At 45.6% G+C, this 25,846-nt stretch overlaps 1 protein-coding gene across 2 annotated transcripts in view; it reads right to left on the bottom strand.

Annotated features, from left to right (window-relative positions):
- TTC23L (tetratricopeptide repeat domain 23 like) overlaps positions 1 to 25,846 on the bottom strand; it is a 482,150-nt gene that overhangs the window by 146,905 nt on the left and 309,399 nt on the right. For both annotated transcript variants that reach the window (XM_069627102.1, XM_069627103.1), the window contains exon 9: positions 5,861 to 5,988. In XM_069627102.1, coding sequence (XP_069483203.1) covers positions 5,861 to 5,988 — 128 coding nt within the window. The remainder of the gene's footprint in view (positions 1 to 5,860; positions 5,989 to 25,846) is intronic.

Here is a 25,846-nt window from a genome sequence, read left to right as displayed (position 1 = left end):
CATAGCTCCCGTCCTCGATGGGTTTCTCATCTGCAAGGTCATGGACAGATGGAATTTTCTGTTTTTCCTTCCTTTTTCCTTTTAAAGGTCACAGAAGACGATGATATTCTCTACTCTGACCAGGCCATTTTATGGGTTTTTGGCCTGTCTGATTTGTCCTCGGCCACACTTCTAGAGAATTCAGCCTCTGAAGGAGGGTACCTGCCCTCATTCAGCCAAAGAGCTAGTCTCCTTTTTCTATCCTTGAAAGTTTTTGTGCTAAAAGTGCCACAAATTTCACAAAACTTTCCTGGATGTGAGTTGGATATAGACAGTATGTGCATTCAGCATCTTGTCTCCCTCATATACATTTTTTAATTACACTTGACTGGCATGTCTTGAAAATAGCTTGCTGTTTTTCTTCTATATGGGAAAGTTAAGAGCACTTATTTGTTTGTTTTCATAAAGTTGTGAAGGCATTTTTTTCCGAGCTGTGAAGAAATATGTTGGATTCTGGCCTTTTTCCTCCCGGAGAGATAGCCTGGAGGACCCCTCAGCACAATGTGCGGATAGAATCTAAAGAGGGCCTCCTGGGTGGGGTTTGTCACTCGACGTCCCATTGGCTGACGCAGAATGCACCCAAAAGGACATGGATTGGCTACTAAAGTGAGCTTAAAGTTCTATTATACCCTGTAATAAAATGTTACAGAGGATTCCCAGTCTTTCGGCAAGGAATATTCAAAGCATGTGAATCCATGAAAGATCCAATGCTGGAGAAGAAGAAACCCACCGACTCAGACTTTTGTATGTCCCGGAGCTCCACTAGCAGGCACGAAGGGCTAGAAGAATCTAGGCAATCTTTCCCTACACGAGACCTGGTGATCGCAGCTTTGGGAAGAATTGAAAAATCAATCACTCGTCTAGAGAGTAATTTTGTCCAGATGGCAGAGAAGGTGGCACAGTTATAATTTTGCATGTCTCCCCTGGAACAGAGAACTAATGAAGGGGAGCAGCGGTGTGCACAAACGCTCCCAGTGGTGAAACAACTGGGGAAAGACCTGGAGGCTGAAATCAGGGAAACAGATTGGAGTATCTGGAGAACGTGGCCCGAGCAAAGCAAATCAGGATCATAGGACTTCCCCCTGGCGTTGAGGGTGAGGACCTGGTGGCCTTTGAAGCTACCTGGATCCCCCAACTCCTAGACTTGAACACAGATGAGGACCCCATATATGTTGGCAAATGCTATTGAATTAAGATGCCCCCTAGGTTGGGGAAGACGGAACTGTTAAAGTCTCGGATGAACGTGACAGAGAGAATTTTTGCAGCGACAAAGGCTAAGGGAAACTGAGTACAACCAGCAGAGGATTCTTTTTCCTGGGCCTGGCGCCAGTGACGGAGAAGTGAAGAAATAGATTAAAAGCTTTAAAGAAGTAGTTGCTGGACCGGGGGGCAAAGGAAAGAGTGACACAGAAAGAAAATGAATACATCTTTTGAGATGCTGAAGGAGAAGAGCAACTTCTGAAATTGATCCCCGGAGAGGGGCCTAGAGCCGGTGACAAGACCTGAAGTGTGCAGCTGGTGGCGGACAATGATGGGTGGTTGAGACAAGGGCATATGGAATGGGTTTATCTCTTGATATGGGAATGTCCAGTTGTCGTAGTGACACGTGATTAGAATTAATAAGAGTTTGTTCAATTTTTGGAGGAAATTCTGCAGGGTGGATGATGGGCTTTACGAAGGGCCAGGCTCGACCAACAGAGGTTTTTGGACAGAGAAGGAGTTCTTAATTTAGAGGTAAACGCTACATCCTTGGTGCCAATCTATGGTATTAGCGGGTGGGGTTGACAGTAATGAGGGCGTGTATGATAAGATATAAGTCATTTATAACATGCCTGCACACAAGTGTTTCTATGAAAATGCACCAGCGATGCTCCTGGGACATTTGAGGCGGTGGAGGGTCATTGGTGGGTTGGTTAGGTAGGTGGAGAGTTAGAACACTTAGTTGATTCCTGAGGAGTGGGGTAAATTGTGAAACGGTAGCACTGAGCCCGTTCTGAAAGGGCAGAGTGGGGACCTCTAATTATCTAAATAATGGGAAACAGACAGGATGTGTTGATCTCCCTTTAGTTAACAGATTTATTGTTTACTTCATCTTTCCCTCGGTAAAGCACAGCACCACTGTTGTGGAGAGGGCAGGAGCCCCCACATTCTCCAGGATCCAGCCTCGTGGACATTGCCGACCACCAGGACCCCAGCAGCGTCAGCATCAACGAAGGAATTCTCCCCTGCCCTGCATGGGCATAAGCCTGCACACCGTGCCTGTGTAGCGCCAAGATTCCCATAATGTTATGCTTCTAGCTGGATTTGGGACTGCATGCACCGACAAATTAGGATTCCAAGATATCTGGCGCAATGCGGCCTGAAAACAAGGCTATGCGTCTGCCTTCTTACCTAGCAACGAGTGTTTGTGTTTGATATCAACACTCACTTCCGCCGGCAGGTGGAAGAGCCGGCGGCCACACTCAAGGCCTCTATAAGGCCTACGGCCCGTTTGCCCCTTCTCACAGAACCACCATTCTGGAGAGGGCAGGAGCCCACACATTCTCCAGGATCCAGCCTCGTGGGCATCGCTGACCATCAGGACCCCAGCATCGATGAAGGAATTCTCCCCTGCCCTGCATGGGCATCAGCCTGCACACCGTGCCTGTGTAGCATACCAAGATTCCCTTAATTTTATGGTTCTAGCGGCATTCGGGATTGCACGTGCCGTCAAATTAGGATTCCAAAATGTCGGGCGCGATGCGGCCTGAAAACGAGGCTATGCGTCTGCCTTGTTACCTAGCAATGAATGTTTGTGTTTGATATTAACACTCACGTCCGCCGGCAGCCTCATTCAAGGCCTCTATAAAGGCATACTGCCCTGTTTGCTCCGGGAGCGCCCAGCCCTGCTACCCGATATCCTTGCAACATCTACCGGACATATCAGCCTGCAGAACATTGGTAATGCGACACGACTGACCGGTCTCTCAAGTACTGATCTGCTAATCTATGTGAGTACATGCACTGGCCACACCATTGCTGCTACACCTTTATCGGTGGGAACACTGCAAACCTGATTATTTTAATTACCAGCCTAATGCATTTCTAAGTATGTGTAACTTTCATATTTCTGGAAATAACCCTCACTCGTTTTATTGCTGCTCATTGAATGTGCCCCTTATGCTAAAGCACCTTGCAAGTTCTTCACTGTAATACCACGATGTCTACCCTCTAGTGAAAATCATCAGCACACGCTTCATATGCCCATCGGTCAGCAGATGCTCAACTGCTATTACAATCCAAGCTTTTTTTTTTAACAACAGCTTGCAATCAACATTGCGCTACTGCCTAGTTTATCTAGACATTAGAACCAGCCTTTTTACACCAATGGCACTAACAATCATTGTGAGCCCAATCTAGACAAAGGGAAGTAGCCTACCTGTACTAACTGCATTAGTGACTACTATATGCCTTGTGTACCCATCTATTCAAAATGGAACTAGCCTATTTGTATTAATTACATCGACTACTGTGTGCCCTATGTGCTATGTGTTCCCTATCCAGTGAAATGGAACTAGCCTATTTGTATTAATTACATCAGTGACTACTGTGTGCCCTATGTGCCATGTGTGCCCTATCTAAATAATTGGAACTAGCCTACCTGTATTAATTGCACTAGTGACTAATTGCCCTGTGTGCCCTACAGAGATAAACAGAACTGGCCTATTTGTATTAATTGCATTAGTGAACACTGTGTGCATTAACTGTACTAGTGACTACTGTGTGCCTTATCTAGACAAAGGGCATCTAGCCTCTTTTTTTTTAAAGAAACGATCCAGTGGCCTGCAGCCTAACCTAGTGTATGGCATCATCCTAGTTATAGTACAACATGCACACTATAATCGATAGTCTTAGCGCCATTTTAACTCCTGCTTATCACCTACTATCACGTCTTGTTAGCCACCCAACAGCTAAAGAACGAGCCCCACTAAAACTGGCAACAGACCTCTAGACAATCCAAGTAATATCGATCACCCTGCACTGAGCTTAACAAGCCTACCTCAAAGTAATCCTTGTAGCCTAGCCTGTAGAAACTGAAGACTCAGATCGAGACTAACTAGACTTTTTGAACCTCTCGCAAGATCGCTACACACAGTTTACAGAAAAACCAATAATCAGAAGGACAATATCAACACCCACAATACTACGAGGTCGAGATCCCTTATTTCTAAAACAAAACCTATTTGCACTCATACAACAGTAATGGCCCTCCCTCTCAAAGCAGCGTAAATAAATGCCAGATCCTTGACTGCTCATGCCGCTGATATCTCTGACCTCATAATGACTGAGAACCTGGACTTTCTTGCTATTACAGAGTTCTGGCTGCATGAAGCAGCAGGACCCCTACTCTCATTAGCAATCCCTGATGGCTATACCATATTGAGACAGGATAGGGACAAGATGCGTGGCGGAGGCAGGGCCATCATCGCAAAATCCAACCTAGCTATGAGGATCACACCTCAACTAGTGACCGATTTATGTGAAGTGCTTACAGTTAAACTTCCCCTATCTAACTCCCAGACCTTCACAATCCACCTCATCTACAGACCCCCCTGGCCCTATTGGACCATTGTCTGTATATACTTATGTAGCTACCCATATCAGTTATGTGTTCTCATAAGTATTTATTAATTTGTCAAAATATTGCCATGTATATATACCTTCTCCTGTAATACTGTGTAACCCTGCTTAACCTGTGTAACCCTGTATATATACACCTTCTCTTGCCACACTGTGTAACCATGTTTAACTCTGTAACTGTGTTTAACTTAAGCCTTGCATAACCTTGACTGCGGCGCCCTGGGTCTGGTGCACATAATAAATGAATAAACAAACAAATTATAGGAGCTAAATTGCAATGTGACTGTCCAAGTGGTTCGTTTTCAGGCCTCCCCCACCCCAAGATGGCGAGGACCCTCGGTGCGGTCTCCAAATATTAGAAATATGTACTTATGCGCATGGCTGTACAATGTTGGGGCCTCCCAAACTTTGTTCTGTGTATTGTAATACGAGACAAAATTAAATACAACTACATAAAAAAAAAGAAATAATTTCATTCTACTAACATTGAAACTGGTTATTTTTTTTAAATGTTGCAATGCTCATTTGCAATGATTGCTCAGTAGAATAAGTATAATATTCTCAAAGTATGTTATCAAAAACCAGAATAATCATATATATTATTTTCCGATAGAATTTTATAATTTCAAGATGGACAAGCTCAAACACGCCTACTGTACTCTTTTGAAATACCCAACTGAGAAAGGTGAAGGGTTCTTGGCTGCTTTGCATAAAACCAAAAAACCAAAAAGGAATTTCGGAACATAAGAATTTACCAAATATATTTATATTTAACAAACTATCTCTGTGATAAAAAGGGTTCTATGCTTAAATCACTCAGTGCATAATGCACACTGGGTTAGGTGCTCATTTCATTTTTCAAAACACTGAACTGAGCATTAAATGGTTCCAAATCCTGAACCACTCATGCTGCTCCGCTTCTCGTTTCCGGTCGCAACCTTTTAAGAATAGGAGGGGATGAGAAGGGAATCCGGCCCTCAATGGGATGTCTGTGCACATGCAGACTCCCCAATGCACAGACATCCGTAGAGAAGTAAATATATACGACAGCCAGTGAGTTCTACATTCACACGTGGGAAATGTAAAGAGGCAGGACCTGCGTAATCTATGAGGCTAATGGGGAGGTTTTGATCCCAATAGCAACACTTTTTCGGGGAAACAAGATAGCTAAATATGCATACAATTACATCTTACAACTTACCTGATTTCTTCCAATTTGCACCAGCCATTTGCTGTATTCCACCAAAGTGTTGAGTGTCTCAGACTCATCTGGTCCCAAAGCTGCCTGGTATGCTCTTAGACTCTCTGCAAAATACATTTCTGCAGCATCTAAAATGAGAAAGACAAACACTGCCTTTTCAACAGGTGAGATGGTAAACTTGAAGATTTTGTTAAAAAATGTAGTCCTGTTAACTTATGAAATAGCCTCATCAAAGTACTTATAGTTTATAAAACCTGTGTATTTTCGGCTTACAATGTTATCAAATAATAGCACCTAAAAAATGGAGCAGAACATAATCCTTTTGTGACTTCAGCTTTTGCATTATGGTTCTCTGCTCAGACGTTGCATAAATTGACCTCAAAACACATTCTTCCACTTTCACAATTTCCTTGGCACTCAAAAGAAGTACTCTCTCCCTCCGCCACCCTCTCTTTCTGGAAATGTTTTAATTTCACTGCGTTTGAATTTATGTTTATTTTCTAATGTTCTCTGGTTAAATACTTAGGGTAAGTCGTCTCAGAATAAGCTTCCCACATGGGCTTTGTTCCTCAAATGGTCATCTTCCATCCTATCCATATCTGCGCACTCTGTCCAACTGTAAAAAATAAGACTGAACTATGGTTCTTAATGCATGCAGAAATGAAAAACTCATCAGGGTGTCGCTTTAAAGCACTGAGGGAGAAAGGAAGACAGGCACTACAATTGGGGAAGAACACTTTGGGGTTACATTAAATGGCTGAGAGTTGGGGGAAGAGCATAGGTACACAGGGGATTGATTGCGATATAAGTTAAGGGAGCATACAGTACATAGAGATTCAGAGTGGACACGAGGCACAGGTCAGAGAATGTTTCTCCGGGCCAAGTGTGGCAGATTTGAGGTTAACAGATGGTCATCTAACAGTTGTTGGTGGTCGAGAAGTGCCTCAAGTACATCTAAGTGCTGGTGTAGTAGAAAGTGCTAATAGTTAGAAGATCCCCAGGAGATAGGGGATAATCAGGTAGGAGGCAAGGAAGAGGGTGTAAATGGACATATGGTCAATAGAGAGTATAGGAAGAATAGAAAGAAGCACTGTGAAGTGGGATGAGTCAAGAGGTGATGGCCCTATCTCAGAAGCTTGATGATGCCAGCTTGGCATTTCTCGTTACCTCTTGCTGATGCTCAGACCTTCCTTAGTGGGGAAATACTCCAACGAAAGCTGAACATTGCTTCATGAACAGAATTGTCTATTTGAATAGACTGAGTGACATACTCACTGATACCAACAACCATCCAGACCCCACACAGTTGGAGTCAGCATGGTCTCTCCATTTGAAGCCTGTTATCACAGGTCACATGAATCCAGAGTAATTGACAGGCAAGCCAGGTGGCTTAATCTGATAATGATGTAGAAATGGACCATTGTAAGTATTTGTGGAGCTCTTTACTGGCTGCCGGTGAGAAGCTGGATTGACTTCAAGATTCTCTGCCTAACCTTCAAATGTCTGCATGGATTAGCCCCATCTTATCTAAAAAATAAAAAAATCCATATGTACACACCATTGAGATCTCTACACTCTAAAGATAAGATGTTTCTGGTGATTCCGGTATCAAAGTGTATTCACAGAGGTGACTACAGGTTTTCTATAGCGGCCTTAGTATTATGGAATTACAGGTTTTCTATAGCGACCTTAGTATTATGGAATTCTGTTCTTCAAAATATCTGTGAGATGGATCATTTTCTTCAGTTTCGCAAAGCTATCAAGTTCTGGCTGTTTGGCTAACAGGTTATTTAGTAACAGCAGTTTGCAGTGTCTCGCGCCTTGATGCAGTTGATTCCGTCAGTGCCGCGTTATGAATCCAAATGACAAATTACATTAAGCAAAGAAAGAGGACAGGGACACCAATTCACCAAAATGCCAGCCATAGTGGAAGTGACATCATTCAACCAATGAGGACCTCACAGAAAATGGCATCACACAACCTGTTCCCCTGCTTACATCACAAAAAGTAACACAAGATGGTCTTTTCGCACTGATGATATCATAGAAGTTTGTATCTTAGATGCTAAAGAATAAAAAAAAGATGGAAGTTGATAAAATAACAAACGCCTACAAAAGCAGACAAAAGATTTTAGTCACCAACCGTATGGTCATGATATGCCAGGGGTACAAGCAGCTCGAGTCTGCAGCACTTCCTGCGTATGCCAGCACTGCCATCAATCCCCTGTTGTCTAATGCCAGTAATAACCTGATATACCATGTATAGCCTTAATATGCCTAGCATGTCTAGGTAATACCAAAAACATGGCAAGTGCAGTCACAAATCTTAAATGCTCTACGGCTTCCATTCTATGTCAGTTAATGCCTCATTTGCTGGCAGAGTCAGTCACTGTGTCCAAGGTACAGTGAACTTCATTACGAGTTTGGTGGCGTTACAGGGTCTGCCACAAATAACCACTCTGACTTGTCAGTCCAATACAGACAGAATGGCTGTAGGTTTTTGTTGAAGATTTTTAGGGTTTACCGGGTTCTTGGGGACATTTGGAGCAAGAGTCGTCCCTTGCTGCATGGTCTCCTTTGGGCTGCCAGCACCCTAGCCCAAGCGTCAATAACCCTGATTAATTCTAGTGATTGGTACACTACTGTCTGTATCTTGGCCTTAATCTTGAGGTGGCTTCCCTGAAGCGATGGCTAGCTGACTCCCTCTGGATCTTCCAAACTTTCCATTATCTAACCCTGCATAGTGTTCTAGGAGGAGGGGCGGGGGGTTCAGGATGGGGCCTTCACTAATGCAGTCTGACCATGTTTGCCCAACCACACTTTGCCCTTCTACACTTATTTTCCATGTTGGGCTCCTCCCCACTATGCTGCTATCTTTCCAATGCTACACTAAGCCTTCCAAACTCCACCCTTTGATCTTACTTTCTTTCTCACTTCTTCCTTTCAATATTCTTCCACTCACTACTACCTCTACTGCAACAACCGCCCTACTAATCCCTCCTGGGTTAACTCTCTCCTCTCTCTTGCTACTACTTTGTTTCCTTGGCAACCTCCGACTTAAACTATGCCAAATGGAGGCTAAACATATTTGCTTATTACGATGTACAACACGAGGCCTCAACACTGACCATGAGATGTCTGTTTTACTGTAATATGACGCTTTATTTAACTGAGGGGTAGACTCAATTTTTCCTCTATTCACACTAGTGTCCATTATAAATGGGGCCGCTTAACTAAGCATAAGCCATAGCAGTTGTTTGGTTGCACTACACCGGAGCCCCCTCTGCTCCTGCTTGCAAGCATTGGCACCTATTATTTTGTCTCATACAATGTCTCTTCTCCTGTTTCTATGTCATTTAATTTTTGTCATTCCTTTTGCTATCTGGTTTTCCCATTATATTAATATGTAACCAATGTTTAATATGCTTTGGCACTTCAACTTGTCTAATTGTTAATCGCGCATTATTCCAGTAACATGTGCTCCCTCCTCTTTTGGATCGTTTTCTTTGCCATCATTTTGGTGCACTCACCGAGTATGTTTTGGGTATTTCCTTTCTATATATACCTATGGCACACAGATTTTATCAGTGGATGAATTAGTGTACTTGCTATCTCAATTGTATACGTTTTACTTTCACGCACCATGTAATGGTTGTTTACCCATGATGTCATCGATGCAACGTTTTCCACGGCACTTTCACGCGCCACGTATTGGTTTACCTATGACGTCACCGATGCAACGTATTCCTCGTACGACGCCGCCTACGTCACTAATGTGACGTACGTGGCAGTATTTATCTAACTAACGCCACCAGGATGTTTGCTTTCTGGGATTTCCCTTTTATAATTGATCGCTCGATTTAACGAGTAAGTTTGCTGCGGATTCCGCTCCTTCTTCTTTCTCTTTTTCTGTGCTATAACATATTCATCCGTGGTCTATACTCTGTTGTTATCAGGCTCCTTTTGTTAAGTGATGATAATATTAATTTTCTACAGGTTATATACTTGATACTGCCACTGTGGCGTCCACTTTTTGATACGGGTTACCAGCTCCCTATCTGAATACTCTGACGCTCCACTAGGTATGTGGTTTCATCATGTTATTGTCCAATATGCTAATTCTTGATTTGTCCTGACTTATGACTTGGTTCCTCATATTAAACGATTTTGGTTACCTGCACAGGGAGTGCGTTCAAGAATACATTAATACAATTGATTTACGTTTGGTAAGCGTTTTCCTAATTTAATTGGCATGCATGCTTACACTGGATCTGGGGCAGTTCGGTCCACGCCTTTTGTTCCACCTGACTTTGAAGGGCTATATTTTTTTGATTTGAGTGGTTTTTGTAGCCATGAACACTACTGCTATAAAGGTGATTGGTGCTTGCTTTGCACGAGTGGTGGCTCTGGTGATCTGTGCACCACATGGGGTTTCTTCAGCTACCCCACACTATATATTTCATGATGCATATTTACAGTAAGCTCCTAACATATGATATTATACTTGAGGGTTACACAACCGTATACACCATTATTCATTATATTTCTTTTGTTTTATCATATTGTTTCCTTATCCCTGCAACTGTCTTCGCTTCCCTTGTTCCACTCTCCAACCCGGGTACATGGTATGCTAATATATATATATCTTTTTCAATATATATTTTGTTGCTTCATTGTGTCCAAACAACACCTCATATGTTATGGCTTTTTCTGTTTATTATGTGAAACAATTATTTTTCATGTGTAATGTGTATGACCTTTAATACTGTTTGTTGTATTATTTTGGATCTATATCTTGATTTGTCAATAATTGTTGATGTCTTTGACCATATTCAATTCTGTTTTGTTACGTGACAACTTGCATTTGGTTTTGGGTTTACAAAAGTTACCCAGCCTTGAGGACGACCTGTGTGTCGAAACACGTGTCGGCTGTTCCTGTCTCAATTAAAGCATCAACAATTTTATCAATGTGCCTTACTGTTATGGTGTAAAGCGCATTTCCACCTCACCCTTCACTTTATTATACTTTGTTTCCTTGCCACTATAACTTCTCCACTTCTCACTGTTGCTGCCTCTGCACTACCCCTTTGCACTGCTACTACTCCCCCTACTGCTATTACCACTTCTCACTCCCACTACTACTCTATTACTCCTGCTACCACAACCTCCACTTACAACCACTAGACCATGTCTCTCTACTCCTACTATACCACTACTATACTCTTCACTCTCACACACAACCACTTCACAGACGACCTCTCTCAACAACCTCCACATTACATCCACACTCTCCTCCTCTGGGCTCTTCGACATCCTCCTCCACCTCCTATTCGTACCCAAATACAACCCACCACAGACAACTCCCAACTTATGTTTGAAATAGCTCATCCCCTTCTAGGAGTGGCCAGCTCTCCCTGTCAATGACTTACCTGTCTCCAAGAGGTATGACAGGGGAAGGGCTTGAGAAAGCTCAAAAGGGCTGATGAGCCCATTTAGTGGTTCCATCTTGTGCTAGAGCAGCATTGTGATGCTGGAGCCATGCTCCTCCTCCTGAGGCTGTGTTGACTCAAGGTCTTTCAGCGGCATCCTCGTGAATTGTGGTGTCACTCCCCTCTCCTCCCATGTTGAGGGGGCTGCCTTGCCGGTGTCCCGCTGGCTGCCTTGCCAGCCTTGCCAGCCTGGGTTGCACAGGCTGCTTCTGTGTCAGGCCGACTTTGGCGGCCCAGCCTTCATCGCCCCTCATTGCGGCACCGGTTCCTCCTTCTCTGCAGGGATGTTCCACTGTGGCTCCCGTTCAGCCACCTTCTCTCCTGGTAAGGAGGGGTGCTGAGGGGGCCTGTCCGCAGACATTCTGGCACCCTGAGTGGATGTTTGGGGTCGGGCTCTTCACTCCCCTTACAAGGCATGGGGCAGGACTTGTCACATACCTCCACCCTTTCTTTGCAGCTGTCTACCCAGGTCACCTGTCCCTGCTTCTCTTCTATATTTCCTATGGGTCTGGGGGCTGGTTTTGGGGAGTTTTATTTTGTTTGTTTGAGCTACTATTTCTTTTTGCGCATTTTGTCTTTTCTGGCTTTCCTGGAGACACAGGCTAAATAAGGGAAAGTCTGTCGCAATCCATATTTGTTCAGGGAGGCCGGCCATGCCAATGGCTGGTATGGTCAAATCCCTCCCGAGCATCGGGAGGTAAAATGTGGCTTGGGGGTCGAGATCTGCGTCCCCATGAACACAGATGATTCGGTTTAGGTAATTAAACTGTTGATCTTCGGGTAGGAGTAGATCAGACCTAATTACTGTTCTTTTGCTTCCAGAATCTAAGAGGGCCGTGAAAGAGATTCCTTGTACGCTTACTGGGATGTGGAATTGGACGTTCATCTCTCCAGTGGTGTATATGACCCATGCGCCTTGTTCTGCCCAAGTATTCTGGATCAGCCTCTGGGAGCGGGGCCCCATTCTTGAAACCGTACACACTGGTCAAGTGTCTTGAAGGACACCGATCTCCATTGGTTCGTCCTTAGTTTTTTCTGAACAGAACCTGGCTAGATGCCCAGGTGTCTCGCAGGCAAAACAATAGATAGGTGCAGGTCCTGGAACAAGACTGGGTGGTCGCAGCTCGTCTGGGGTTACCGTCCTGTGTCGGGATGCCCCCAAAAGGGTTACACATTCAAGGTGGTCTCCTCGTTAGGGTGCTGTCTTCATCTTCATGCAGCTGAGAAGATGGTTGAATTTCCAAGGCTTTCCTTGGAGTGGTCCCAGTCTCCCTTGTGGTCTTAGCCATCTGATAGGCATTGGCAGTTTAGATAGCTTCCTCTAAGGTGGGCTCATGAAGTTGCCAAATGGCCTTCTGCAGGTAGGGTGGAAGAGACTCGACAAACTGCTCGAGGACAAACACCTCTTTCACTTCTTAAAGGGTCTTATTAATCAACCACTTATCTAGCAAAATGCAGATTCTGTAATACATTTGTCTTGGTGTCTCACCTTCTTGTAGTCTCACGTGCCTGAACCACATCCTATATATAGTGTTTTTGATCCTGGCCGAACTGCTCCAAAATACCTTGTTTCAGCTGACCATACAGGGCTTTTCCGTCAGGATTCAAAGCTTGGAAGGCTTGTTTCTGTAAGGATCTCATGGTGGCAAAAGTAAAGGCAGACACAAGTGATCACAGTTCAAGGGTGTTTATTAAACTGTATGCAGGTTGGAGAAACTCCTAATCTAAATCTAAATCTAAGATGGGAGCAAGCCTTGACCATCAAATGAAAAATAAGGCAGTCCTAGCGGGTTGTGTCAAATAAAAAGGGTCTATACTAAGAAAACCTATTGCCAATCCTTAAAACTAATACAAAAAGGGTGTGGAATAGTTTTCAAGAAAAGAAATAAGTGTTCACAAATAATATGTCAGGATGCGGTAGCTAGGGTCTCCCTTCCCCACGTTTTAATCATGGGGTAAGGTGGGATTTTGGAGCACAGCACACTCTCGAGCTCTCCCAGCACAAGATGACAGTTCTGTCTCAGCGCCCCAGGAACCTTGATGGACAAGTCACTTTTCTTAAGAAAGTGGCTTGCCTTCGAGGATTGGAAAATAACAAATAAAATAAATTCAGTTCAAATGTTCATTGGGTGGTGGTCTCAACCCTGGGTCCCCCTCTTCTGGGCGCAGACCCCTCTCGAATCTCAGCCTCCCTCTGCTGGGTTCACTATGGCTCTTGATTAGGGTGATAATCATTCAGCCCTGGATTCCCCTCTTCTGGGTGCAGATCCTTGTTCCTCGTGTTATTGGGTGATAGCTTTTTCAGCCCCTGGATCTGTCATGATGCCCGCTCCCGGGGAGCCGGTTCAAGCCCTGCGTCCCCGAAAGCGGACATCCAGTCCCCAAGGAAGGACCCAGCAACCCCATATAGGGGCCCTTTGGACAGTGTCCTGGCGCCTATGGCGCCAGGCTCATAAAAGACATCAGTCCTGGCGTCATAGGCGCCAGGCTCATTATGGGAGTGCTTGGGTGCACTTACCTGATGCAGACCATGCTGCAGGATCCCGGCCTCCTTGAGGCCTGAAAGGAACTACTTTACCTGTGGGACTAATTTACCATCCGGGCGTGGTCGGGGAAGGATGCATACCTGATTGGAGGAAGGATACATACCTGAACTTCTTCCAAGGCTATTTAAACCCCACCCGAACAGCCACACGTGCTTCGCGTTGTTCTGCATCTAGCAGCTGGACGCTCACCGTGTCTGCTCCTGCATCCTGACTTCTGCCACGCCTGCCAGCATCCTGGATCACCTGCAAAGGAAGAGAAGAAGAGAACAGAAGAAGGAAAAGTCCTTACCTGCTAAAACCGCATCCCGGAGACATCTCGCCGACAATCCTGAAAAGGAAGACTTATTTAAAAGCTCATTGCGTCGATCGCCGCATTCCACTCACCTTTACAGGGCGCCTCCATGTTCAGCAGCGATCATCCGGATTCGCAGTCACGCCCCAGCGCCTAGGGAGAAAAAGACCAGAACAAAAGGTGAGAGAGAAGGGAATAAGGAAAGCTAAATCTCCATGTTAAGACTTACCTGTTGATTAATTCCCTCTCCATTTCGGGTCCGCGCCGCATCCTGGCATTTCCGGACCCCGGCCCCTAAGGGGAAAAAGAGACATCAGTGTTAATGAGCGAATGAAAAGACATTACCAAAAAACGCTCATTAAAGACTTACCTGATTTCTACAAGGATTTCACCTCTCATCTCGGGTCGGTGCCTGTTCCCCGGCATTCCGTACCCCGGCCCCTATGGGGAAAAAGACACTAGCATTAGTACATTAATGCATGGACACAAGGGGAACCTCTTATAAAAAACTTACCTGGAAGCCAAGCAAGTTTGGTTCTCACCAATCCGAAAATCCAGTGAAGTAACTGGATACCAACGCGCCCCTGCATCAGAAGCAGGATGGAGAGCTCGTCCTTCCAGACCCTAAGGTGAGACGCTATGAGGAATCACAGAAGGGTTTCGAGGAGGGTGAGGGGAAAGTGGGAGGCCGATTGCATTACCCCGCAGACGGTTAATCCCCTATTTTCGCCTACAGAAGGATACTTCTGCGAGCCAGACAAGCCAGATTTGGGGGCCCGGTCCAGTCCGTCTTCCGAACCCTGCGCATCACCTTAGAAGAGGTCACAGCAGTGCGAACCAGGCCAGCGCCTCCGTGGGAGTCAGGTGAGCGTTACAGGATCTCCCTCTTCCGGGCTTTGATCTCCAAAACAGTTCCTATCAATAAGAGGGCCTTCAGTGGTTGGGTCTCCTGGTTTCACAGGCCTAATAGGTTTACAAAAACAAATAACAAAAGTTCCTTTCGTATTGCACTTTAGGTGATTGCTCTTCACCTCTGGATCCCCCTCTTCTGGGCGCTAATCCCTTTCGGGTATCAGCCTCCCTCTGCCGGGGTCACTCTTGCCATTGCTCCTTTGCTTTTACTTTCAATGTTTGCAGGATTCTTCCCTTGCTTTCTCACGAGATAGGATTCAATTCCCTTACTTTCTCTACAGTTCTTAGGTCATAGGCTTCGACTGTACAGGGATTTTGCTTGACCTCCTGTATGACCACTTTGAGCTATCTTGGCGGCTCTCCTACAGAGTTTCTCAAAGCAGCACCCACGTGGTGCAGGTCCCCCCTGCAGCCAGTCTTCCCCCCCCTTAACAATTTACTGTTTCAAAGTCTCTGTTTTACTTATCTCATTATGCAACTTTGTGGGTTTAGCTTAGCACAGTTCGGTTCTTATCGGCCTCTTCTTTCGACTCACCGGTTGTGATGAACTTTCCTTGCATCTGGAGTCAAGGCGGTACCACGGTAGCAGGAGCTTCCCTCGCTCCTGCTTATCAGTGTAGGAACGCTCTGTGTACCGTTGACATCTGCTGCAACACGCGTGGGCTATTGTTCTCGGTCTTACCATTCCTTGTGTGGATGTTTTGTGGGTCTGCATCGAAAAGGGCAAGGTCGGTTTTCTCCTTGTTAGCCTCCCGATATTTGCCACCTTTCTCCTCCTCATGAACTGCCGTGGTAGATTAGCTGTCTCGTGGCCAATGAAGTTTGGTGCTCACTGGCTTTTTCTGCTAGAGTAAAAAACAACCAAGGTATCTGGGAAGTCGTTAACGCTAACAAAAAAACAAAAAAAGGCCTTGCCAATTAATAGTCTTTCAGAACATGACTGGTTTATGCATGTAGGCAAGACTTTGGGAGCACAAGATATAATAGATTAGGTATGCGTGAACTCTGTGGACCCATGGATTAGGCAGAACTCAGTTGATGATCTTTCACTGATGATTCAAGCACTTCCAACTTCTAGAGTAGTCGGCCCAGATGGCACCTGTAATGCGTTAATTAGGCTCTCCCCAATATTTTGGGCACTCACGTTACATCTTTTGTTTCAATGGATAGGTACATTTGTGCAAGTTTCCAAAACCTGGAGAGAGAACGTTATTTTACCTATTCACAAAAAAGGGAGCTGGAAGGACCCCAGTAATTACCATATGCTAGCTATGCTAGCCATTCCGACCAAGGTTTTTGCTAGGGTTCTATTGCAGGAATTAAATCAGTGGATCACTGAAAACCATATTCTTCCTCCCAATCAATCTGGTTTTCGCAAAAATGTCTTCCACTGTGCATAACATAACCATTCTGGTATCTGTGATGGAATATGCATGGCAGAAGCAGCAGCTCCCAGTCTATGGCGCATTTATAGACTTTAGTGCCTTCTTCGATAACATCCTTAGTAGAAATAAACTGTGGAATTAACTCAAGTGATGGGGTATTCCACAGTGGCTGCTTCACATGATCAGGTTGCTCTATTCTAATGCCTCTGAGATTTAGGCTAGATGGAGAAGGTAAAGTTACTGATATGATCCCGACTTGTAGAGGCTTTAAAACAGTGTTGCATATTGGCTTCTACCCTGTTTAATGTATACCTAGCAGATTTAGCAATTTTGAATGCCACCGTTGCCAATGATATAAAATACGAATTGTTAAAAATTGGGTGGCTCGGTTATGCAGATGACCGGTTATTACTCGATTATACCCCGATGGGATCACAACTGAAATTAGCAGCATTGGAACAATTCGCATTTGAAAATGGGCTCAAAATGAATCTCAGCAAGACAAAGGAGGAAGAGGAGACCCTCGTCTGCTGGAGCAGCCCCCTGCCACCAGGAGGACCTGGGCATCATCCGGATGCAAGGTAGGGCCCCGGGCAATCGGCCCTATATTTAGGATCCGGTCCTTGCACTGATGTGCTCGGCAACACGGATCCGTTCCATTGGCACAACATTTACGACGCGTACTTCTTGACTGCCAGCAATTATTTGAATTGCCTCCCTGCACCGCCTGCACGGCGCTGCCTGCACCTTGAGGAGAGGCACCATTGAATGCCACGAGGCATCCGCCACTCCAAGATGGCCGCGAGTGGTCTCTACACAGCTTCATTCCTTGAATTGGCCCAGATTCCGGCCAAGACCTGCCCCTTCGCCTGATTGGGCACCTTTGCCCTTATCCCTCCAATCCCGCGCCGGCAGGCGACAAGCCGGCCCTCCCCTAAGGCACACACCATAAGGCTACTTCTGTCCGGAGCCTGTCAGGAGCCGGAAAAGCCCAGAGCCTGGACCCCTGGACCTCTGCAATACGAACTGTAAGACTCTCTACACTACTTCTAATTTGCTAGCCTTGATTTTTAACTGCGCTGCCGCCTTTATATGCCAAGCGCTAGTGCTAAAAACACGGCAACCAAACACTCATGTGCACGCCTCTACCTGCTGATCCATAACCAAAATGTTGACACCATAACTATCTTATACCTGCCTTTCGTGTGCAATCTCAGCATCACGTGTATACTTTGCATTTAGGTGAACCCTTTTGGTCGACTGTACCTGCTTGCACAGGCCATTTTAGCCTACCTATGAATCCTGCTTTTAGGTGAACCCTTTTGGTCGACTGCACCTGCTTGCACATGCCATTTTAGCCTTACTGTGAACTCTGCATTTAGGTGAACCCTTTTGGTCGACTGCACCTGCTTGCACATGCCATTTTAGCCTTACTGTGAACTCTGCATTTAGGTGAACCCTTTTGGTCGACTGCACCTGCTTGCACATGCCATTTTAGCCTTACTGTGAACTCTGCATTTAGGTGAACCCTTTTGGTCGACTGTTCCTGCTTGCACATGCCATTTTAGCCTTACTGTGAACTCTGCATTTAGGTGAACCCTTTTGGTCGACTGTACTTGCTTGCACTTGCCATTTTAGCACTACTGTGAACTCTGCATTTAGGTGAACCCTTTTGGTCGACTGTACCTGTTTGCACATGCATTCGGCATCTACTCACGCACCTACCTTGCCAGACTAGCTGAACGTCTGCCGCGAGTCTCTGATTGCATTTGCTCATGTACCCACCTTTGCTAGACTAGCTGAACCATTGCCTTTGAGCCTCCAGTGCTACTTGTACATGTATTCACCTAGCAAACTGTACGCGGTCCAGTGCAGAACCCCCCCCCACATACCTTCCAGTGTTCCCCCGCTCCATTGCACAGACGGTTAGGACACTTGGCTTACGATATGCGGCCACTGCCATCTGCCAGCCACCTAATTCTTGCTACCATAGCAGGGCTTACCATTGCCACATTGCTCTGCCCCCCCACCCCTAGGACAGCTAAGACCAACCACTGTCACACCACCACACACTCTCTCATTATGCCCCTCAGCAACCCATACCTTAATGACCCTGCCCTATGGCTCCAACACTTTGCCACCAAACCTACACCCAATCACCCATGCACGCTCCAAGTCAGGAATCTCAGACTGGGATCTAGATTACCCCATGCCCCTCGTGGCGCGAGAACCCAGCACACTCACAACACTCTCGCCATACAGAACATACCACCCTCCCCATGCACCCTCTCTGCCAAAGAAATCAAGGGCGCCCTCATCAATGCCAGATCTATCACGGCCCACGCGTTGGACATTTCCGACCTTATCACCACTCAAAACCTTGACTTCTTAGCCATTACGGAAACTTGGCTACATGCTGCCTCTGGCCCACTCCTTGCCCTCGCAATCCCCATCGGTTACTCTATCACTAGAGCGGACCGCCAAACTACATCTAAAGGAGGTGGAGTTGCATTTATACACAGAAATAACATTACACTTAGAACCATCCCCAACATTGAGCTCAGTTCCGCAGAATCCCTCTATGTGAAACTCACCCTATCTTCAACTAACACTGCCACCATCCACCTTATCTACAGACCCCCAGGACCATTTGGCTGTTTCACAGACGAGATCACAGCCATTCTGACCGTCAATACCAAACCCAACTCGAAGGTACTGCTACTAGGCGACCTCAACTTGGGCCTTCTCGACACTAAGGATCACTTGGCCTCCGAAGTAGCTACCACAACGCATTGACGAACCTACCCATATTAAGGGCAGGACGCTTGATTGGATTACCGACCTTAACTGCAACACATCTATAAGTTCCAACCTTGCCTGCGCCTGGTCCGACCATCATATTATCATCTTCCACTTACCAGCGACCAACCCCCATACTGCACCCACCATAGCTCCAGCCATTCCTACTAGGAACAAAAAAGACATCACTAAGGATAAACTCCTCCCTCTCATCCTTCCTATCCTGAACAAATGCGTGTCCCAACACAACGACCCCACAGTTCTAGTAGACATCTTCAATCAAACACTGCTTAATGCCATTGACAATATAGCACCACTCAAATTACAGAAAGCCAGACAACAGGCCCACTTGAACTCTTGGTTCACACCACAGCTAAGAATTCTACGCAAAGAAAAACGTAAGGCTGAATCACTTTGGAGGAATCACCCTTGCGACCTCAACAAAGAGCGCCTTATTACTACCCATAACTACAAAGAAGCGATTCTACAAGCCAAAAAGGAGAACTATAACCAACACATCGTTCAAGCGGAATCCAACACTAAGGAATTATTTAAAATCCTTAAAGAATTGGAATCACCATCCCCTGCGCCTGACACTTGCACTAAAGACAGCAAATGGTGCAATAACATCCAAAACGCCCTCCTCACCAAAATTACCACTTTGCAAGCTAAAATTAACGCCAAACAAAGCACCCTACTCACCAACCCCCCCACCAAACCTTCTTATACTCCGACAGCCTCTTTTACTCACACTCCTTTTAGTTTCACCCCACTCACCATCCTCAAGGTCGAAAATATCATTCGCAATCTAAAACCTTCTAACTGCCAAGGAGATTCCTGCCCAGCACCCATCATCAAGAAAGCAGCACATGACCTTGCTCCATTTATAACTGCCTTCATTAACTCCTCATTCCTAACAGGCACGGTACCTAACAACTTAAAGGATGCATGGGTTATCCCCCTCCTAAAAAAAACGACTCTAGACCCTGAAATACCAACTAACTATAGACCTATTACCACTGTACCGTTCCTCCTTAAAATACTCGACAGAGCAGCTTATCTGCAGATTCAGAATTACTTAGAAACCAATAACCTCCTCGGCTCAAGACAATCTGGCTTCAGACCTAAGCATGGGACTGAAAAAGCTCTACTTGATCTCAAAACTCAAATTGATGACCTTAAAGACAACGGTAAATTGGCCCTTTTACTACTTCTGGATCTATCAGCTGCCTTTGACTTGGTCAATCACCAAATACTATGCAGGCCTCTGAAGTCAGCGGCCCACTTCTCTGACAATGCATCCAACTGGATTAAGTCATTCCTTGACAATAGGCATATGAAAGTTTTCTCTCCCACCGCATCAGCCGATCCCACATCAGTCCCGTGTGGAGTTCCGCAGGGCTCTTATGTCTCCCCAACTCTTTACAATGTCTTCACCAAACCTTTATTTGACGTGCTTGACTATCTGGGTGTCACCTACACTAATTACGCGGATGACGCCCAGATACTCATACCCATCACTGGTGACTACATTGCTGATTCCAAAGCCCTTAATGACATTTACCTTGTCATACAGGCTTGGATGGCCCAGCATGAATTGTGCCTCAACGATGACAAGACTGAGCTTCTCATCTTAGGCTCACAACAGAGACTTAACAAACTAAGTCACCTATTTGGCTCCTTCAACATTGATGGCAATCTGATTAAGGTATCCAAAGACACCAAAACTATGGGTATATACGTGGACGTCTCCCTGACACTCACTAGACAAACTAATGCGGTGGCCCCCGCGTCTGCTTACACATGCAAATTGATCTCAGCCTGCCGCCCTTTCCTCACGGTCCAGAACTGCATCACCCTGGCCAGGACCCTGGTCATGTCTAAATTGGACTACTGCAATGCATTGTACCAGGGCACCAACCAGGGTAATCTTAATAAACTCCAGACGACCCAAAATAATGCCATCAGAGCAGCCCTCAACATCCCCCGATCTGCCCACATTTCAGAAACCAGGAAGAACCTCAACTGGCTCTCAGTCGCCTAAAGGATCTCCCTGAAACCACTTGCCCTCACCTACAAATGCGTCAACCACCAGTCTCCGTCATACCTAGTCTCGCGCTTCACTCGTTATACACCAGCACGAGCACTCAGATCTGCACAACACCAAGGTCTAGCGATCCCCAGATTTAAGCTTCAATCTGCTGGAGGCAACAGCTTCCCTGTCTTGGCAGCCAAGTTCTGGAACACCGTACCACTTTTGATCAGAACCCTACCTTCATTCAACCAATTCAAACACAAAGCCAAGCTCTGGTTAGTAACCTCCCACTAACAACTGCTCCTCCTTACCGACTGGGCCTCTGGGACCCCACTTGCACTGGTGTTTGATGCCTGATTTGTAACGTCCACGGCTTTCGTGTTGCAATTTGTCGGAACTGCTATGATGATATGTAATGTACTGCTCCCTTACTTGTAAACATAATGTAACTGCCTTACTATGATATGCGCCCGGTTGCCCTTGGGCCCGGCTTTGCGCTATATAAATAAAATAAATACAAATACAAAAATCATTGCATTTACAGGGAAAAATAAGAATCAAAATATTGTTAATGTGAGATGGACTATCGCTGGACAGTTGATTGAAAGGGTTGAATGCTACAAATACTTGGGCATTGTAGTAGATCATAAGTTGAGCTGGAAGCAACAATGGCTAGAGACCAAATCTAAGTGCATGAACATAACTATGGCACCAAATCACTTCATTTGTGCACAAACGGTCTGTCTTATTATTGTATTCCGCCAAAGTCATTCCCTGTCTCCTTTATGGTGCAGAAATATGGGGGAAAAAATGTACTCAGGAACTGAATAGATTAAAGGGACACTTCTAAAAATTCTGTTCAGAATGCCTAAATCACTCCTGTGTGAATATATAATATTAGAACAAAATATGATGCGCGTAGATTTGTTGGAATGTAAGGTCGCAATGTTGTATGCTAAATTGTACGCCTTGAATAATGACAGTACAATTGTTGACTTAATAAGAGTGTTTAGTGGAATGGGGAATGGGGACAAACATTCTGTGCTGAGATATCTTAGACTTATCTATACTAAATGCGCAAAGATGATGTAGAGGAATGGGTTAACCAACCTCATGCGAGAACTAAACGCCAATTGAAGAATGTGATTTCTTCATGAGGTAAAGACCGTCATATGGTGTATTTGGCCACAAAGAGCAATAGTGGCAATTTTATACAATACTGGTTAGGACGTCCCGATATCCCTAAAAATGTGTCAGCATTTCCTGATGGCAAACTGATCAGCTGTTATTATTTAAGTTTAACAAGACAGAAACCTTAGAAATAGTTGGAGCAAAATGTGTAATAATAAGATCTTATCGATGGTGTTGATTATGTGGCGTTTAAAAAATTAAAACTGCGTAACACATTTTATGCTAGTGCGAGAGCTTGAATCAACGTCTGAAAAATTTGAAGGCATATCATAACTCCTATGATCTTGAATATGGTGAGGAAATGTGGGATAAACTTTTAAAAGGAGATGATGTAAATTACATTTTTGACATGAAGTTTTATGATTTATGTTTGAACATTCTTAGCCACCTGTCTGAAGGCATATTTTAAACTAGCTCTTTTTAAGTGTGTAGCTATGAAGCATGCACTGTTTTAAATTGTGTTTGTTTTTAGATGTGATGGACTATGATATGCAAAGCCTCAAGTGCCTGAATGTGTATGTAAATAAATTTGAAAAAATATAGATCTTTAGGGTCTACCGAATTATTGGTTAAGTTTGGCACTAGTGCCGCCCCTCATTGCTTCAGCTCCCTTGGGCTACCATCACCCTTGCCCCGGTGTGCGTAACCCTGGATAGTTCTAGGGCTCGGTAATGCCTACTGTCTGTAGCTTGGTTTTACACTTGAAGTGGCTTGCCTGTGGCAACAGCTAACTGACTCCCTTAGGATTTTCAAAACATTCCCTTACCTAAACCCGCTTCTAAGAGGGGGTGGGGTTTGGGATGGCGCCTTCACTTAAGCGGTCTGACTCTTTCACCACGTATGCCCAACCACACCATGCCTTCCTACAATGATGTGCCATGTTGGCTCCACACCACGGGGCTATCTCTCTTCCTTCCTACCTTCACCCTTTGGTGTTAATTTCTTTCTCACTTCTTCATTTCTATATTCCTCCACTCGCTACTACCTCCACCACCAACTACCACCCTAGTACTCCCTCCTTGTTTACATCTATCCCCTCTCTCTCACTACTACTGCATCTCCTCTCTGCTACTACTATCTTTCTGCTCTTACCACCACTCCACTTCTACTTCTCACTACTGAAGCATCTATACCACTCCTTTGCACTACTACTACTACTACTACTACTACTCCACCTCTACTACAGGCCCTTTAATAATGATATCCCTGGCCAGCAAGTGAGTTACCTATTGGTGTGGCCTTCCTAAACGCCTTTTTTTCTAATCAGTAAAAGTCTTTGGTGGTTTAGTGGTTTCATGTGAGTGGGCTCCGGCAGCATCTTACTGCTGCAACCGCAGTCGTCCTCCTGAGGCCATGTTGACTCGCAGGCCTCCTACCGGGTCCTTGAAGATTGTGCTATCACCCCCTCCTTCTCCCACACTGAGGAGGCCGTGTCCTGACCCGCACCACTGGTGTCCCACTGGCAGCCTTATTGGCCTGTGTTACACAGGCTGCTTCTGTGCTGGGCCGACTTGAGCAGTCTGGCCTCCATCGTCCCTCCTTGCAGTGTCGGTGCCTCCAGAGATACAGGGGTGACCCGCTGTGGCTCCCATGCCACTGCCTTCTGGCCTGCTAAGTAGGGGGCCTCACTGTGTATATTCTGGCTCCCTGGGAGGGTTTGGGGGTTGGCTCCCTCCCTCCCCCGACAAGGCCTGGGGCAGGCCTTGTTACAGCAGTGAATCCTCTGAATTACCACCAAATTCGATTATTGTTACCACCACTTGATCATGCGGATTTACTGCAGGATTATAACTGGTGGTGGAGCAGAATTAATCCTCAATCCATAGGATTCGATTTGGATTTTGGCTGATTTTGCTGATTGTTGGCAGTAAGGTTTATCTCCAACTTTTTGCACCGTCTTACTTGTAATGAGATCTAGTATCAGATGTCCAGGTGCAGCGGTAATAAAGTGCAACTTCAGAAACTGAAGCAATGCAATCCTATGCCAGATAAAGCCTCTTATGTTCGCAATAGACATACGTAATTCAGAGAAATACATGTCCAAGTGATGCATCATATGCTAAGTGTTTTCTCATATACCATAGCATTATGATATAATGCTAGTTAGTTCTTCGTATACCCGTCAGTCACTGTGGGCCTCATTACACGGTAGGCGGTGAGCCATGGCGCTTTTAGCGCCATGGCTCATGCCGGTAAAATACCGGCACCGCCTTGGCGGAAAGGGGATTTACCGCCCCATTCCAAGGTTGGAGGGGCGGTAAATCCCCTTTCCGCCATTGCCCTTCCCATTTCTGCCCCATAGGGCTCTATGGGACTGGGGAAGGTGCTAATTACGGCACCGCAATTTTGCGGTGCCGTAATTAGCTCCGAGGTCCCTTAGCGGGTTGGATTTTAACGCCTGCAAGAAGCAGGCGTTAAATCCTCCAATCCGCAAAGGGACCTCGTAGTACGGCGGTAAGGGTTAGCGGTCACCGTTGCCATTAACGGTGACCGTTAACCCTTACCGCCGTCCGTGTAATGAGGCCCTAAATCTCAGGTACAGCAATACATGTCAATGTGCTGCCATAGTATACTAAGGGCACCCTCAATTGCCCCAGTAATGTCATCTAATGCTGCCGGACTGTAACACCGTTTCCGCCACCTGAGATCCCGGTGCCACTGGGAATGTACAAGTCCCGGCTGCCCGGGATATTAGGCAGCAGAAAATATTAGTCCCCGTTCCCATAGAGCCCCACAGAATTCTACGGTAATGGGGACTCGGAAGCACCAGCACCGTTAGTAATGGTGCTGGTGCTTCCTTGACAACTGTGCCTACTGGGGCAGTTGCACCCGGCAAGGTCAGGCCTGCTGCGCGCAATGGCCCCGGAAGGCACAGTTGTAATCTGACGGTCCAGAAAGGGTGCCGGTACGCTGCTACCGGCACCCATATTTCTGGACTGGCAGACTTGTAATGACCCCCAATCGCCTTTATGAATGATACAGTCATCATATCTAAGGTACAGCCTTGCATGTTTAGGTGCCACCATCATGACCCACCCCTTAAACCCAATTTAGGCACTGCCACGCAAATAACAGATCAGAAGGGGAGATGATTTCTCCAGTAATAGACATGAAGATAACAGTGCAAGGTCAAAGTACAAACATTGCAAGATTATAGATATCTCTGCACATGATAAAGGTACAGTAAGTACCTTGGATGTTGCACATTGCATGCAAATATTCTGGTCCTGGTCTGCAATTCTTTTGCAGTATGTTGAAGGTATTGTGGGATGATATTGTGGAAAGGCATTATGAGTAATGGCTATTAGTTCTGTGCTTTCTGAGCACCTTTTTGAAA

This window comes from Ambystoma mexicanum, chromosome 6p, assembly GCF_040938575.1.
Source record: "Ambystoma mexicanum isolate Mex_15411 chromosome 6p, UKY_AmexF1_1, whole genome shotgun sequence".
NCBI lineage: Eukaryota > Metazoa > Chordata > Amphibia > Caudata > Ambystomatidae > Ambystoma > Ambystoma mexicanum.
Note: the sequence above shows the minus strand (reverse complement) of the source record. Positions and strands in the feature narration are given on the sequence as shown.